This window comes from Molothrus ater, chromosome 7, assembly GCF_012460135.2.
Source record: "Molothrus ater isolate BHLD 08-10-18 breed brown headed cowbird chromosome 7, BPBGC_Mater_1.1, whole genome shotgun sequence".
In the NCBI taxonomy this organism is placed as follows: Eukaryota; Metazoa; Chordata; class Aves; order Passeriformes; family Icteridae; genus Molothrus; species Molothrus ater.
Window position 1 is genome coordinate 29020458 of NC_050484.2, and position 18773 is coordinate 29039230.

The 18773-nt window shown below is 42.2% G+C and overlaps 1 protein-coding gene across 1 annotated transcript; it reads left to right on the forward strand.

Moving 5' to 3' along the window:
• Nucleotides 1–3755: 3755 nt before the first annotated feature.
• Nucleotides 3756–18693, forward strand: LOC118688631 (glycerol-3-phosphate dehydrogenase [NAD(+)], cytoplasmic-like). Its single transcript, XM_036386307.2, is given in 9 exon segments — nt 3756–4037; nt 4040–4224; nt 7807–7984; nt 9853–9993; nt 11194–11332; nt 12992–13104; nt 14681–14914; nt 15061–15167; nt 16595–18693. Coding segments are annotated over 9 exon segments (1476 nt in total). The 3' UTR covers nt 16692–18693.
• The last annotated feature ends 80 nt before the right edge of the window (nt 18694–18773 follow it).

Sequence of the window (18773 nt, forward strand, 5' to 3'; positions counted from 1 at the left end):
GCTTCTCTTTCCCTAAACTCTAAAGCCTGCATTATGTAAGATGGTGAGGAGCAATGCAATCTGATCATCACCCCAGGGAGGGCAAAATTCATATTCTGCTTTGCTTTCAAGTAGTCACAAGATGGAAGAGGTCCTTGAATCTTACTTCTCTCCAAAGAAATCAGACAAAATAAGGCTGAATATTACCAGTACCTCCAGATGCCTGCATAGGATGTGAACTGTGATGCAGACAGTGCAGGACATCTCAGGAATATGCAGAAAGTCCAGCAAAAAAATGAGAAGGGAGTGATAACGCAGAGAGAACTGTCATTCAAACATCCAAAATTAAAGGTATGACTCAAAATCAAAACAAAGTAGACCTGTACAGGGAAGGAAAAAAAGGACATAAAGGGTTTACTGCATGATTGCAAAGGAAATGAAGGAAAGCACTGACCACAATAGCAGCAGGGCAGATATCCAAAAAGCTAAAGGAAGATATTGCTTCAGACTCCATAAAGAAAAAAAAGTAACTAACCCCAGAGAGCAGAGGCAGCACACTTAAGAGGCTAAAGGGCACGGATATGGAAATTATTGGGTAACACAGCCACAAAACTTGAGGGCTCTTTATCCTTCACTTCTGAATACTGATTAATCTCCATCAATGACATCTTTGGGCTTTTTAGAGCAAATTTTAGCCAGGAGTAACAAAAGACATGAATGGAAGCAGAAAATGGGTTAAAATATAGATTAGGCACATTAGATGTAGAACCAGCTCAATGTCTTTCTTTGATAAGATAAGGGCATATCAGAACAAAGGAAAAATAATAAATCTTATCAACCTAGACTTTGGTAAAGCATTTGATTTGGCATTACCTAGATAATTATTAGTTAAACTTGAGAAGATGAGGATTAAAATAAATACTATAAAATGATGAAGGAATAGAACTGGGAGTGAAAACTGCTGATGGGGCTGAGAGCAAAATTATAGGACTGGAATAGTCAGTAAGTCTAAGTAATGTCATTAGTTAGCTTGATGCAAAAAATTACGAGTAAAGTAATGAAATTTGCTAACAACAATATTAAATATTTATATCTTATATTTTCAATAGAGAGGAAACCCTAAAGGAAGTATTACTTAATTATCATGCCCTAATAACAGACATGGGAAGAAATGTAACAGCATATAATACAGGGACATGTACTGAGAGACTGGTAACATTTCTGCCTTAAATTAGAATTTATCCACTATGAACAACAGAAGAGGAAGAATCATGTGTATGGTGTAGTTATTAGAAAGATAAATGGAGTCCTAAATGTAGCAAGCCCTGTATTTTCAGGAACAATAAACAAATAGATACTGGCTAAAATTCAGCTGAAATTTCTGGGCATCACTCAGGTTATTGGTGTTCAGCAAGCCGGAACTCATCCTGGAACAGGTACAAAGAAGTGACATCCAGATAATCAGAGGAATAGCTAAGAGTATGTCTTGCTGAGCTTGGCAAAATGAATGGTGGGATGGGATCTGATTCCTGTAAATACATTTGAGGTTTTAGTCAGGCAGAGAGGCAGAATAAGCATCAGGGGAGAAGAAAAATTCACATTTATAGATAGCACTCATGCTAGAGCAGATGGGCAGATGTTGGATATGAAACAGGAAGAAGGGCTCTCACTGTGGGAGGAGTAATGGTCTCAAACAACTTCTCAGTAGAAGAAGAGGGGGCAAAACCTCTAACCAGTTTTAAGAGGGATACTGAGTTTGGCATTTCTCAGTCACTTTTTTTGGGACGTTCAAAGACTGCGCTGCCACCACAGGAAGTGCCACACCTGGCTTAGCAAAATCTCCCGTTGCTGCCCTGGCTTTGCTGCACGGATGGTGAGGTCCTGCTGTTTGCAGGGGAAAAGGGTTCAGCTGTGTAATCTCTGAGTCACGGTGCATTGGGTGTAGAAGATCAGGTGAGAGACTGGGTGGGGGTGGCCTTGAGAGAGAGTTGTCTTTAGCCTCCCTTTATGGCGACTGAGCTTTTATGTCTGCTATTGTCCCAACGACTCACACATCAGAGCTAGCGCTCCTGGGCTGATGTGAAAAGCAAACATGGAGCCTCCATGGGAAAGAACGGATTCTTCCCATTGCCTGATAAAACAACAGCCGTCAGCACTCAGCAGTGTGTGCTCTGTGGCTCGGGGGCTCTGAAATCCAACAAAGGACACATTTCTCAGGGCCTCACACAACACTGCCACTGAGACAGCCTTGACAGCCAAACCTGATGTCTAAAACTGCCTGCAGACCACCTGAAACTGCCCGTGGGGAGTGAATGCTTCCCTATCCATCTCCATGGAGCAGTAAGCACACAAATCCAGAGGAGAGTTCAGCAGCAGCACAAATTATGTACTTCCACAGCCAATTAGTGTCACAGATGGATAAGCTAATGTGTGCACTCACAGTCCCAGGCTGTGTCCCCTGCTCTCACAAGTGCTGCTATATCCATCTGCCTGCTCGTCCCCTGCCAGTTTATTTGCACCCACCAAATGGTCTTTGTAACTGTGATGTGGAGGCCACATAAATCAGTCCAAAGGCCACCAAACTGTTACGGTTTTCCTTTGTAATCAAAAGCTTCCACCTTAATTTAGAAAAAAACACTACACAGTTTGCAACACTTATGTATTATATAGATCAGGGATATATTCTGTGGCATGCATTAGTTGTAGAAGCCTGAGCTTCAGTGACTATGTTCCCTCCTTGGGGCCTGGCAACTCACCAGGACAGAAGAGCTTGCAACAAGCAGAGGAACAAGAAGGATGATGGCTACTCTCCACCTCCACTTTAGATCTTCTTCTCAAGGGGAAGGTGAGTTAAAGGGAGAAGAGAAAGAAGGGACATAGAGGAAGCAAATCATGGTGAACAAGCAGGATACTGCTAATGTTCCTTGAACCAGAGAAAGGCTCTTGTGCCTTGGCTGTGCTCAAACTTTGCTTGCAAGTAATGCATATTCTTGCAGAATCCTCATCAGGCTTCACACATGCCCCAGGCCCCAGCTACACCTTCCTTTTCACCAGCTGTCCTTTTCATCAGCTGTCCTGCAAAATAATATTTAGAGAAAATATCATTTTCTCAAAATATTATTTTGCAGGATTTTTCCCTAGTCTTTTTTGCTAAGTCCACACAGTCATTGCTATCAGGACGCACCAAATAATTGAGCCAATGGAGCTGACAGCAGGCGAGATGAACATATGTGTACCTCCAGAAACACCCACAGGCTCCTCCAGCGCTGGCAGCCAGCCTCTCTCTATGAATCACAGGGTCAGGTGTCCACATCCCACAGAGCCAGGAGCCCACTGACCAGACTCTGGGCTGAGGACAGCAGATGTGGTCACTGCTGAGCCTACAGAGGCAGAAACCCTGACATGGCAGGATGAGGGGAAGCGGGAGTGCAAGAGCAGGAGAGGTGGCAAATGCAGTCCTTTGGCTCAAAAAATGAGAGAAGGATGCTTTGAAGAGGAGACAGGGTGTACTAGAAGGCTAAGAGGTAAAATGTGGTTATTTGTAGGGTGTTATGCATGATTAAACAATGTAGGAGAAAAGGACCAACACTCCTTTTTGTTCTTCCCGGCAGACAACTTGTATTTGATGTCCCATATTAAGAGCTGTGATGTAGTTCAGAGTTTATCAGCTGAATTTGGCTGCTAATGCACTCATAGCCTTTTCTTGGTGTGTTCCTAATGTGACTGAAGGATTTAAACCATTGCTCTTTGTGGGGCAGGGCAGGTGGGACCTCGAGATGTCTCTCACTGTCCCGAAGAGCCCAGCTGTCCCTCTACCACACTCTGCCACGTTACCCACCCTACCGAAACCTTGGGTTCTGCCGGTGGGCAGGAAGGTCCCGCCCCACGAGAAGCGCAGGGCTTCCCGTTTTCCCCACGCAAGTCCCTATCCCCGTACATTTCGGAGAAGGCACCATTTTCCCCATTCCCCCTTCCAGGGCACTGAATCCCCCCGCTCCCAGCCGAGAGGACCGGCCCGGGCAGAGCATCCGCCGGGGCCGCGGGCGGGGCCGGGGAGGAGCCGGCGCTGCCCCGGGGCCGCCGCCCGTCGCTCCCGCATCGCCGGGGGCCGGGCCGGGCGCCAGGGGCGGTGCTGGCGGCCGGGAGGGACGGAGCGAGCCCGCCGAGCCGAGCCGAGCCCCGCGGGCGGGACGCAGCCCGCAGGATGTCGCCGCTCCGCGTCTGCATCGTCGGCTCGGGGAACTGGTGAGTGCCGCAGCGCGGGGGGGCTCTCCCTTTGTCCTCCTCCCTTTTTTTCCTCACGTTTTCCCCTTTTCCTCCTCCTTCCCCCGCTCTTTCCTCGGTTTTTCCTCCCCCCGCGGCGGGCGGGGGCTCCGCAACAGGTGCGGTACGGGGAGCGGCGGGGCCGGGGGCCAGGGGAGTCTCCATGGTCCTGAAACGGCGACCCCGGCCCCGTCCTGCCGCCGTTCTGGGCTCCTGGGCAGGGACCATCGGTGCCGAGAGATGCACCGGTCAATGAGAACTGGAAAAGCATCATCCCAGGTGTGTGAACCGCTCAAAGCCTGGCGACAGAATCCAGAGAGGCCCGGAGCTGCAGCTGTCGCTGTGTGTGCCTGCTGCAGGGCCCCGGCAGTTCAAATCGAAGCATTCAGCAGTGTGAAGGGTGGTGATGCTGTTTGTGTTCCTCTGAAGGAAACGGGGCACAGGCTTCATTTAAAGCCACAAGGTATTGGCACCTTTCACTTCCATCCTCCTCAGCGTGTCCTTTTGCTTCTTGGTGCAGACACAGCATTGTGTTCAGGTCTCCCATTTATCCTCATTCTTAAGAATATGTTTGCTACTGCTCGGTCCTTTCCAGCCGGGATAAAAGCATGGGTCTCCAGAGCTCCTCGAGTCTGACAGATCCCAGTAAGATCAGTAGATCCATCTCAGAGGACTTGGCATCTTACTCTTTTTATGCTTTCTGTACAATGAGCACAAACAAACAGACCAACATGCATGTGCATGCATTTGGGATTAGCAAACCTAGCCTCCAGGTTCTGGTGATTGTTTTTGTACAAGGAGAGCAAGCTCCTTGAGATTTTAAAAATACCTGACAGCTAGGTGGAAGTAATGCCAGAAGAGTCAGTAAGTGAGGGAGTGGTTGCTTGTGAGCTACTGAGAACACAATAGAGTTAAAGCACAGCTCTCTGCCTTTCTGCCTTGTAAAAACAGTCCACTGCCTGCAATGCATTTTCTTTGTGCATGACATCTCACAGCCTTTCACATGGAATTGCACAGCCAAGTCTTCTGGACCTCATTGTCACACTTCTGGCTTTCTCTAGCCCCATCATTTGTTTCCTCAACTGCTGCTTTCACATGTTTTTTCAGGGAAAGCATCCCTCTCCCTGCCACTTTCTCTTCCCTCGCTTGGCTGTGCAGGTAACAGCTCATTGTCTCTTCCAAGCCCTCAACAGCCATGACTGCATGTTTGGAAGGCAACTTTTTTACCTTTGGTCAGCTCACAGTCACAAACTTCATCATTCCCTTGCTGCAACCTCAAGCAGGGACCTCCTGCTTTTCCCAGGCTGTCCACCTTCCCACGAGACATCATTTGAAGTCACTTAGTTGTATTCAGATCCGTATTCGAGGAAATTCCCTGGTTTTCCACATGTACCTACAAACTTGAGCTATACTACAGAGATACTGAGACCCCACCCCATTCAATACCATCTACTTACCCATTCTGCCTGTCTGCCTGGGCCCATCTCTTGCTTCCTACCATATACACCAACTCTAAAATCCTCAGGAAGGACATAAGCATTGTGCCCTGATGTATGAGTAACATTTATTCATAGCCTTGGTGGCAGAACAGGTTGTTTTAGTGCTACAGGGAAATACATTTACCTTTGGCAAACATTTTTTTCCCTTATGTTCCTCATAAATATTTGGCCAGCAGTTCAGATCCGTGCTCTTGAGGCTTTCCTGCAGCTCAGAATCGTGGCTGACACGTGACACAGCAATGTTGCAAAAGCTCATGTCAGCTGCAGAAGTTCAGCAGGTCACGGGGACTTGCTAAGTCAACACTGCCAGGAGGCTCATGAGTGATATGGTTGAGCAAAGCAAGTGCTGCACAGCATTTTGTGGTTGCCAGTAGGTGCAGGAGGGTCTGTGTTTATCTACTGAGAGTTGCGAGTCCCATTCAGGATTTCAGGGATTATAGCTGGAGTCTGCATCTTTCAACAGAAAATTGTATGTTCTTGGTACTTAGCTAAAAAAGTTATTTTTATGCATAGGATTGATGTATAAGTTCATCATCCAGGTTGTGCTGGACAACCTGAACAATAGATTCATATCTAAAGTTTATTAAAAAAAGAAACAAACCTTTTTCTTGTTAAAACATGTTTCTTGTGTGGAGCCAAAATTCATCCTCAGCTCAAGCTTTGAATGTATCCTCTATTGATAGCAGGGCAAGAGAATCAGAATATAAGCAATTTTAGAAATAATATGAAAGTATGATATAACTGCATGCCTTTCTTTCAAAACAGCAGAACTCTTATGGTAAAGGTTCGCCCTTAAAACACTTCCCTAAATAATGTAAAGGACCAAACCAAATCATCCCTTACAAACTAAAACAAACCCCCAAAACAAAAACCACAAACCAACCAAAAAGCCCCAAACGAAGTAACTAAATTTAAAAAGCACTACAGCAGCTCAGGATATAGCATATAATCAACACTGAGTGAAGTGAAAGGTGATCTCAGCAGGATTTCTTTATCATTAAAAATTAAGACCTTAATTACCTATTAATAAGACCTTATTAGTTATTAAGCAATTTAACCTTATGCAAACCAGTTACATGAAAAATATGGGTGAACCAAGGAGGGTCAGTTACAATGCAGTTTCCCTTTGAATCATTAACAGCACAGACCTACCTGGACTTTGATATCCCCAAGAACTTTATCAGTTCCAGAACACACACCACAGATAAATCCTATTCATGCTCCTTGTTACAAGTGGGCCAGAGGACAAGAGTGCTGCAACTGGAGTTTCTTTCACTCGTGTTAATGTAGTGGCCAATACTTGAGAGATTAAAATAGCATTAAAATGGAGAGAAGGAAGAGAGCAGTAGAAATAATCACCCCTCTTTCCCTAATAATTTTAAGTTCATTAAACAATATTTCTGTGAGGTTTCTAATTCTCCCTTGCCATGTGAGCATTTGCAAGGCTGCAGAGATGATGGGGGAATAAAATTATTGTCTGACCTGAAATTAAAAATGCTCAGCATGACTCAAGATGAGTAAACTGGATGGTTAAAATATCCTCAGGCTGCAAGTATTACAGGTCCTGTTACAGTGACAATTAGAACAATAAGTAAAGAGAAACCACGAGATTGAAGGGTTGTTTGTTTTTTTTCTGATCATTTAGCTCTTATGTAAATCATTATTGTAACTGTTTGGTTACGGATAAGAAAGTGGGATGCATCTATTTTACATGAGATGCACAAAGACTGTCACAGCAAGGTTGCTCAGCACTTATTTACCACCTGGATTATTTTACATTTATTGATCCTGAATTATCTGAGGACCATAGGAGATTTTAATCTCAGATAATGTATTTTTAGTGTTATTGATGGTACTTTTTTCCCACTGTTCTGCTTCCTCTGTTCTTAAACTTGAGGGGCTCTTGATGGAGGGTAGGGGATAAAGCTTTCTGATAAATGTTGCAAGCACCTAGACAGCTTTATAGCACAGGCTTTTTATGAGTTATCATGTTTAAAGTAACTAGTGTTTCCAATTCACAATAAAAGTACTTTTCCCCTTTTAGTTATTTTATTTTATTTTAAAGGGGATCAGCCATAGCAAGAATCATTGGCAAAAATGTCCAGAAGTCAAACAGATTTGATCCCACTGTCAAGATGTGGGTATTTGAAGAGATCATTAATGGAAGAAAACTCTCAGAAATCATCAACCAGGAACATGAAAATGTTAAATATCTGCCTGGGTATAAGATACCCCACAACGTGGTAAGTTGAAAAAAAATTAAAATAACTGAATTTGTATATATACATATATATATTTTTTTTTTAATAAGGGAGGCAATGTCTGCAAAAAAATTAGGAAGCAATTCACTGTTTTGTTCTGGTTTGCCATCTAACTCACTCTATTATAACTCCCTGGAATATAATTCAGTTCTGTGATTTCTGCTTGTCTTGTATGTCAGGAGCAACTTCAAACACCAACTGCGTCTGTGCTGGTATCACACCATCCTCCTCCCTGGCAGAAATCAAAACAAGTCTAGAAATGGCAGGCAGAGATCTGTCTACACAGAGCTATTTCAAACCCACAGCATCTTCTGGACAAACAGGCAAAGCTACTGTTCCCCTTTCTTCAGGGAAAAAAAAAAAAATCAAAAGCAGAGCTGTGGCTTACAAGGAGGTGAATAATGAGCTATCAGCTCATTGGTGATTTCAGGACAGCTGTAGTTAATAAAGTTCTAAATTCCATCAAAAAATATAAGGTATTGATTTTCATGGACATTTAAAATACCAAGTTACACATCTCTACTTAAATTAATCACCTTAGATAATTTACTGCTACTGAAGCAAGCGAGGTGAGGGGGTTTGGCTGTTCAAGATTTTGCCAAATGCTGCTGCTTTGTGAGTAGTGTCACATTTTTGGAACAGTTGCAGTTGTAAAGGGAAATTAAAATGTTGCATGTGGTGGGCCTCCTTGCTTGGGGAGTGGTTATATTTAGTATTCCATTTTGTGCTGTGATTGCATATTTGCACTCCTAGTGTTTGAACTTGGCACACAGTTCTCCTGGGTTACAACTGACTTGTCGCTGTTATTTTTACAACCCTCTAGCAGATTTTGTCATCATCCCTTGAGGCCAGTCTCATCCTGTTTAGAGCAAAGCCTGAGGCTTCACCAGCAAAAATCAGCTGGTTGCAGTAGAGGGACCCTCTCCAACTGTGGAAAAAAAAAAAAAAAAAGAAAAACAAGCTGAGGTTTTCCTTGCATTGCTCTGCAGAATTTTGGAGAGACAGGAGCACAGCCTGTGCAGTGCTGCCAGCCTCTGCCCTACTCCCACTTCACTGTTTTCCCAGAAAAGCAGCCTGGCTGGCAGCAGCTCTGGTTTTCTTGCTGGGAGTCCCACTTGCTTAAGGCTGCATGCTCCAAGGCTGCATCCAAGAGTGCTGTTTGCTCCTACTGTAAACTGCTTGTAGCAGGCTCAAATTCACCTGCTGTTGCCTCTGTAGCCTGGCTTGAATTGTTGCTCTGAGTAACGCCGGCATTTGGAAAAAGGTACAGCTAGGTAGTTTTTAAGCATGTTGTATAGGTTTTTGTAACTCTTGAGAAAATTACTATATATTTAAAACAAAGACACACACCCAAAGATGATGATAATCTCTGTCTTTTGATAGAGTTTATCCTTAAGTAACTCAGCTGAAGGATGGAAACAAAAGACTTTAGAAGAGCCTCTGTCCCACCACTCCATTTTTGTCCTGTGCTCCCCAGTGCTACCACTCATTCCAGAAGAATCATATGGGGTTGGTCAGCCATCTTCAGGAGTCAGATCAAGAAGCTGAACTAGCAACGGGGCTTCCCAGCACACCACAAATTTATGAAGTATATAATCTTTCCCAGATTATCCACACAGGGTTAAATTATTAAAAAATTACAAAAAATCCAACCCCAAAACAGTTCAGCTGCTTTGGATATTTCAGAAGAGATCTGTAGCTGCTTGTGTGGAGAGCTGGCAGCTATGCCACAGGGCCAGTTAAAATGAAGGACATTTGCACTGCATTTGCCATGGCTTTGGCATGATGGTGTCTTGCAAGGAGTGAGGATTCCTACCTGGGGCTCATTTTGTTTGTCACTCTTGTCCCAGGTGGCTGTGCCAGATGTGGCTGAAGCAGCAAACGGGGCAGACATTTTAGTGTTTGTTCTGCCACATCAATTTATTGGACGGATCTGTGAGCAGATTGCAGGACAGATAAAACCTGGGACATTTGGGATTTCCCTGATCAAGGTAAGTTGCTGTGTCCACAGTACCCAGCCAATATGGAGTAAATAAACAGCTCCAACTTAAGGACAGCAGCTGCAGCCCTCAGCTGCATGCTCTGCATAAACATGGGAATTTCTTTCTGCAAGAGGTAAATCTTCCCCAGCTCTGCCAGCCCTTCTGCTCTTGTGACTATGGAGAGGGAAGGATGGGGCAACCTATCCAGGCTAAAAGTATCTGTTTTTGCCAGTCATGTTTAGCCTGGATCAGCTCCCACTTGGACCAGGATGGAGGTGAAAATGGGCAGAGGAAGGGATGCATAAAGCTGGCATTGCTGCCAGAAAAAATACTCTGAGACTACAGCCTCAGTTAACTCCTAACTGAGAACTCCAAGTCAAAGTGCCTCTTCCAAGTACATGCTAAAGCTGTTCTTGGCATCATTAAAATGGCATAGTAACACTAATGATTTTGCAAAACTGAAGCATTTTCAATCTGGCATGAACAGAGAAATTGCTTTTTAAGGTTAGAGAGGTACCAGATTGTCATAATCTTTAAAGGAATTAATATTTTAAGAGAATGTCAAACTAAAAGCCAGAGGCAAGGCATAGGAATGTAGTCTTACCACTTCTTTGATTGCATTACAGGAAATATCCCACTTAAAGTTGTAATGAAATAAATGTAATTCAAGTTTTTGGACTTCAATACCAGCTCTTCCGCTCTATAGAAATTATCTCATAAGCAGCAGTAAGGAGAAGAGAGGAAGGGGGGAGAGGAAGGAAATTTCTGCAAATTTAGCTTAAAAACCCCAAGACACTTCAGTATACTCCTTAACACCCAAAAAGCACTTTGATTTATACTTAGATCTTGCAAAAAAGCCATTTCTTATAGACTTAGTTTTAAATGTCTTTTCCTATACTACAAATTTAACTGAAAGGAAAAATACAACATCAAAGAAAGCAAGCCTCAGGACAGCAGCACTTGATGTGAGGCCTCTTGCAGGATTACCTTGACTGTCACCCCTTCTCCCTGAGTTTGTCTTGAATTTGCAGTTACCGAAGTACAAACCCAGAGCATTTGTATTAATGGCTAACACTGGTGATTTCAAGACCCTTTTTTAAAAATTCAAACCAGAGAGCTGCAGGCAATAGAACACCTTCTGCTTTACAAGTGCTCTACTGCTGTCATTTTCCTATTCTAATACCCTGGCTTTAACTGTCTTCTTTTCAGGGGATTGATGAGGGTCCTGATGGCCTGAAGCTCATCTCTGACCTCATTCGAGAGCAGCTGAAGATAGAGATCAGTGTGCTGATGGGGGCCAACATAGCCAAAGAAGTGGCTGATGAGAAGTTCTGTGAAACCACCATTGGTAACTATTGCAAAGAGCCAATTAGAGTTGGGGTTTAAAGTCACCTGTGGCAGGATAACCTCTGGAAGAAGCAGAGGGATGTGACTGGTCCCAGGTGGTCCCTGAGTGGAGCAGTGCCTTCTGAGCTCCTTCAGGGAGCTAGGATTATTTCCAGAGAATTTGGTGCTGAAAGAATCAGATTCAAACTGACAGTGGGTTTCAGTGCTGAGAGTTAATTTAATCCACTGAAAATATCACAGCTTAGTCCTGTTTCTGTAGGAGTTGGCAAGAGCCACCTTTTGTGCCTGTAGACCTCAACATGGAGTACATCAGCAGCTGATACACAATGCACTCTAGATAAAGAAGTGTAATCAGAAGCTCCTATGTGCTCACACTCCCAGAGGTGTATTTCTTCATCTTAAAATTTCTTTGTTTGGAAAAGAAAACCCAGTAACATTCTGTTCCTCTCTCCCACTTGGACTTCTTGCCAAGACACGGCCTCAGATCCTCCCAGGACTGAGTCTGACCTGATTTGGAAAGTTCATCCAGTAGTTTTTAAAACTCAGACATTTTGAAAGCCAGTCAAAATTAAAGTTACATCCTTCCATAGCTAGGAAAGGCAAAAGAAAAATAAATTGTGTTGCAAGCATGTTCTTTTGCCTTGCAAATATTATAGTAATGGTGCAAGTGTACCAGCTGGGCATTTGTTACTGAAAGAGTACCTAGGCACAAATAGGACTAGACATGATTAGGAGAGTTGAGTTATATTAATTATCTTCGGGGGAATTTAACTTCTCCTGGCCTGGTTTGAAGCCATGATGTGATGATGACTGTGCAAAGAGCTTTGTCCCTTATTTTTGTCCCCATGGAAAGCCATGCAGTCCAGAGACAGACAGCCACCTCAAAGAGAACTGGTATGTGAAGAACAAGAAGCAAACCTAAAGTTTCTCATGAGATGGTGAGAAACCTCCCAGCTACCAGAGTGTCGTGCCCCAGGTAGTAAAACTCACAGCTGAGCTCACCCTGAAGGAAACCAAGCTATCTTGCACAAAACTCAAGTGCAACTCTATTCAGAGGTCTTTGCCCAGCTGGTCATGGGCTCTCTGGGTCAAGGCAAACCTCAGTTCCTTTAGCACTAAGGGCTCTCCTTGGCTGAACACTGTAACAACATGATACATGACATCTGTAGAGCTGGTAGGAAAAAGGTTTTAGCAGTGCCAACCTTCAATTTCATCATCTGTGGATCCACCTGTAACTGGGACTATTACCCCTGTAACTGGGCAATAGTAATTTGTGTCCCATGATAGTACTTAGCAGTGACACAGGTTTACATTTTCAAAGCAGAAATTATACCATTGTCCCGCGGGAAGCAGTTTGTAAATAATGTCTTTTGTAAGGTCTGTGGTTGTACAAGCTTTGTCAGGCAGAAAGATTCACTAGGGGGTATCTACCTTTAAGCCCTTTAAAGTGTCATTAAGCAATATTGATCAATGCCAAGGTGTTGCCTACACTTAACACTGGCATCCAGCAGCAGAAACTGTTGTTGCACAAATCTCTGGTTTAGCAACCCCCAGGGACTGGGATCACAAAAGCTGAAGCAGTCCCTAGAACCTTATTCCAGGTGAATTGTGTGCACTCTGCAACATTGTAAAAGCTCTCTTTCATCTTTCTTTCCCACAGGATGCAAAAATGAAACTCAAGGAGAAATCTTTAAAGAATTAATGCAGACCCCCAATTTCAGGATTACTGTGGTGCTTGACACCGATACAGTGGAGCTTTGTGGAGCCTTAAAAGTAAGTGTTTTCAAGCCAGTATGTTTTATTAGGACCAAATTCTAACCTCACCTGAGTCTTCTGTAAGCCATGGGGTCTAATTTGAGTCCTGTCACCATGTGAGTGAATGATTGCAGACAAGATGCATCATTCATGAGCCAGTTTTCCAACCTGGGAAATAAATTTTCCAACCTGGGAAATAAATTCCCCCAAAAAGGGGAAATTTATTCAAAATGCAGCTGCAGGCAAAGCATTTAAAAATACTTGTATTTTTATCTTTATTTTACCAGAGGCACATCTGTTTTTGAGAGCAGAGTTTAGTCCACTGCATTTTCTTGTCTGCGTGTTGTGAGCACATGGAACAAAGACTCTCACTACATAGATTAGCTCCACTAATAATTATGTCCATGGTTTAAATACTAACCTGCTAGAAAATTCACATCAGAAGTGATGCTCTGTGTTGGCAGCACATCTGTGTGGCATTCAGAAATGTCCAAATGGAGATCCCAGGTGGAATCAGAAATTACATTAGAGTCACCAAATTTCCAAGGAGGGGACAATAGCGTGAGATTGAGAGTTTGCTTTTATATGAATTGAAAGGGACTTCAGCATGTGATCCTTTTTACTTCTTTATACATTTAGTCATTTATACTTCAATAATTCACTTTTCCATGGAGGAGGTGGATGACTGATGAGGAAAGAATTGGTCCTGTTTAACTTCACATACAAAAATAAAATCTTTTGACATACAAAACCAAACACTGCAAATTTTGCTTTTGGCCACAGAGCAGAACTCTGTGGGGCAGGAACAGATGGGAGAATTTTTTACTGTTTTATAATAAATCATCCCACTTCTTAAAATCATTGGTTTGGTTTTGCCTCTGCTAAAAAAACCCTAAAAAAATTAAACATGTGCACTAGGGTACATAGATGTCTGGAGCAAACATGCCAATGGTAGCACTAAGTGGCATATTACTCATACACACTGAACTACATTTATTTAGGGACTTATTTAGGAGCTGGGAATTGGAAGGTGGGAAGGGAAGCATGCTGAACAATGGTGAGGACTTGTGAAGATGTTTATGATCCTGAGAGATTTGTTTAGAGCTGTAGACAAGGGCAGCTCTACTAATACTTGTAGGTAAACCCAAAATTTGTTCTACTGCAGCATCTTCCTAGAATCCATGCCTGCTCAAATCAGAGACCCACAAAGAAAACCTAGAAAGGTATGACTCTGTGTGGGATATTTGAAATACTTAAACAGAAGGGTCAGCAAGATCCAACTTGGAACTAGCAGGAAAACAAAACACTAATTGCATACATGCTGTGATTGCAGTATTAGTGTATAAAACACTGCTTTGGTTTTTGCCCATGGGAGTAAAAGTAGATACTGAAAAGTCTTCAAAAATTCCAGCAACTTTTGCTCAACATTATCTGACCCGTTTCTTCATAAGATAAACGCATGGCCATTGGAAATTAATCCTTGTTCTGATGAAGACAGAGTTGTTTCCTTGGAGCTCAGTGCATGCTGGTAAGCTGCACACCTTGGCTGACTGTTTCCTTCCCTCCCCTGTGTTTTGCACTGGCCCATTTTCAGAACATCGTGGCGGTGGGCGCGGGGTTCTGCGATGGGCTGAGTTTCGGCGACAACACCAAGGCAGCAGTGATACGCCTGGGCCTCATGGAGATGGTGGCCTTTGCCAAGATGTTCTGCAAGGGACCAGTGTCAATAGCCACCTTTTTGGAAAGCTGTGGGGTGGCTGATCTCATCACCACCTGCTACGGGGGACGCAACAGGAAAGTAGCAGAAGCCTTTGCTCGCACAGGAAAAGTAAGGAGGATTTTAAATATTTTACACTAACGGATGAAGAAGTCCTTCTGTGTTTTACAAAGGCATCATTAATTGTTTACCTTGATAACTGCTGGTATCACAGCAGTATCCCCTCTGACCCAAGTAATCAGTCTTCTCTCTTCCAGTCCATTGAGGAGCTGGAAAAGGAGATGCTGAATGGACAAAAGCTGCAAGGTCCTCAGACCTCAGCCGAAGTCTACAAAATTCTGAAACAGAAGGATTTGCTCCATAAGTAAGTGCTTTGAGTTTAAAAAAACCAACAAAAACAACAACAAATTATGATTCATAACCTTCTTAACTGTACTTGTGTTTAATAATCTTGTTCATTTCTGCAACAACAGCTTTCTACATTGTGGGCCCCTGCTAGAGCATGGCTTGACTCCTCATTGCCAGGGTCAGTTGAATGGGAGAAGGGCTGAGCATTGTTAGAAGAAACAAGTCACAGATAGAGAGTGGGTTCAGGGGATACTGTTAGTGCCTAATACAGTAATGTGAGATCACATATTAGAACAGCAGGGAAAACAATCACAGAATATTCTGAGTTGGAAGGGACCCGCAGAGATCATCACCAACCCTTAAGTGAATGGCCCTTACACAGGAAACAAAAGAAATTATAATGTAAAGAAGCCTCCCAGACATCCCCATCCCCCAAATAAGATTCAGGCTGTACATAGAATTATCTTGCAGACATGATTCATGGGCCAGAAGGTTTCTTGTTCTAAGTATACCAGCATTGCAGCTTGCAGCAGTCCTGCTCTCATTGCAAACCTGAATTTGGTTATCTCAGTACAAATTTCAGGATCATATTCCTAATCAAAGATTTTTACATGCACTGAAAAGGTAATGTGTGCTGATACCAATGCTTTAGTGCCACAAAGGTAAAAAGGTAAAGGTAAAAAGTACCTCTAATTGCTTAGGATGATGTAAGATTATAAATAATTTGAAACCTTTGCCTCAAGTTACACAAAAAGCTAGACTTCCCTCCATCCCATTTCCTCTCATACATCAGCAGTACTGAGAAGTCAAACACTGCTAAATGAATCCTTAAAAACTTATTAAAATTGGAACAGATATAGAAGATTCAAGCGGCAATATCTTTCAAAAATGAGAGCGAAAAGGAAAGCTCATTTTGACAGCAGGTTTAAATCACAGCTTGATCTAATAATTATCCTATAATTGCCCTTTGTTACATGCTCAGCTCCAAGTCATTCAGTGGACTCATTTTTTACCACATAATGACTAAGACAGCTTGTAAAAGGAAAAGAATCCTTTAAGCCAAGAAAAGAAAATCGTTAGACATTTCCATTTCTTTTAGTCCTTTGGATATCAGTAATGACTGCAAATAATATATCCATTTTGCACACAGCAGGAAAAGAGGATATGCAATTCAAAATTGTTTTTAAATAAAAAATACTGAATAGGTATTTTGTTTCCAAAACAGCTTTTCTGTACTGTCACACCCATTATTTGCCCCTCTTTAGCTCCTCTTCTTCGCCCAGTAGTCTTCCAGTAAAGGCAGCCCCAAGCTAAAATTATATTGTAAAGAAAGACAAAAATTTTTCCACTTTCAACAGAACAAAAAATTCTTTCCATTAAAATGGAATAAAAATGTTCATATAAACTTTAAAAACTATTTTAATTCCTATATGCTTCTTTCAGGTTTCCATTATTTACGACCATCTACAAGATCTGCTATGAGGGTCGATCAATCCAAGATTTCATCATGTGCCTGCAGAACCACCCAGAGCATATGTAGAGATCCCTTCTCCTCACCGGGCTGAATTCTCACCTTCCTGGGACTTCTGTCCACTCCACAGCAATTGAAATAGAGAAACAGGTTGTGTGACACTTGCTGTAAAAGCAACAAAGAATGTATTTAATTCCCCTTGTCTTGGGGGTAAAAACATCTGCCTTTAATTTCAACATTATACCTAAGGAATAGGAAACAAATGTAAAACTTAACATTATTTCATTTGAGTTAGTAATGTGGGTATTTCCCTATAATTATTTTCTTGCTGACTGAAAACAGTTCCCCTTGTAATTTCTGCAACAGAGCTAAATAGTTCACATAAAACTTAATGTTTTGCCTACAGTTACTTCTAGAATGGCACAACACATAGAAAAATCAAAGAACTCATTCAAACAGATAAATCATAGTTTAAAAAAAATCCAAGAGCAGTTAGATGCAATTGCATGGACAAATGCTAGATTTCTGTAATTCCCCTCAAACATAAATAACATTTTGCATTTTGGGACTTTTAGGCCTTCCTTGATTTAGTTTCCCAGTAGAAGTTTCTTTGGAAAAATAGGTACTATTACTGTACTCAGACACACAAGAATGTTCATCAGATGTATAAATAAAACAGTTTAAGGGGTGGGGGAAAGGAGAAGGGGTTTGGGATGGGTGTATTGTTTGTTTCAAATCTGGGACACTGGAACCCTCAAAAGTAATCTGACCTTGATTAAATTTACTGTATTCCTTTAAAATACAGAAAAAAACATCTGAAATAACCAAAGACAATTTTGTTAGCATCAGATTTTCTCAGCAAGTCCTCACCATTAATTTGAACCAGCTGAGAGGGGGGAAGTGGAAGTTGACAGAGAGATGTACCCAGGGCTCAGCTTGCAGCTTGTGCACTTGCTGATATTTTGAGGGGGCAAGCAGTAACAGTGACAAACTCTCTGTGATACTTGACTTTTTATACCTGTATGGAGATGACCGCTATAGACGCACAGAACTCCTGTAAACTGGCATTTCACACCAGGCTGCATTCCTGGAACTCCACTGCCCCTTTCCAGACTGCAGAGGCGTGTCCTGATCCCGCTCAAGCAGCACATCTTACACTCCAGGAGAGAGATCTCCCATCTGCTTCTGAATTTTAAACACAAACTGGGTTCACACACCAGGGGTTTTTATTGTGCTACCAGTGGCGTGAATTTTAGAAACATTGAAGTTTTTTAACCTTATAGCTGTATTTGGGTAACTTTACATACCTGATGTTTTTCAGAGTTAAAAACATCTACAAAATGAACAGTGGCACATTTTATAAGCTTTAATCCCCTTTTGAAATACTCCTATTTTGAGAGAAGGCAAAAAAAAAAAAAAAGGAAGAGTAACCTACTTTTGCTGTGTTTTATCAGATTTTCTGAAATAGCAGAGAGGAAGGCAAGTTTTTTTAAATCTATGTACTCGCTGTCATATTGCTTAGAGAAAAAAAATGAGCTAATTATAAAATAATTTCAACTAATTTTAGAGAAATTATAGGTCTTTCACATTTACCAGAGTAATATATATATATAACAATGTATTGTAATTACAAATATATTGTAAAAAAACTCAGTCTCACAGCTAGCAAAGCTAGTTTGGGTACCAAAACCAGTGGCTGCAGCATCCCTGATCCTCCTGAACAGCAGCAAGGGTAGCTCAGCTCCTCCTGCTCAGACTCCAGGCACAGCTAACAGCTTGGGGCTCTGCAGAGCAACACCAACATTCCTGCCACTGAAATGGAAATCATGTGACCAAATCCTTCCCACAAAGCAGGGAATTTATGATCTTCAATTTGAAGTGGAAAAGTACTTACACGTTGCACAGTTTTGAAGTATCAAATACATGAGGATGGGATAGAGAATTCAGGAACCTCCTTCCTTCACCATCAGGCTGAATTTCTGATAAGTCATGTATGAGCTAATAATAACATTGAATATTTTACATTCAAAGTGTATCAAATAACAGTTTAATAAAGTGATCAATATACAGACTTGATGTAATTTCATTTTTCAACATTCTCACAAAATAAATGACTGTTGTAATAGTGCTCCTTTATTGCTCTTACTCTTG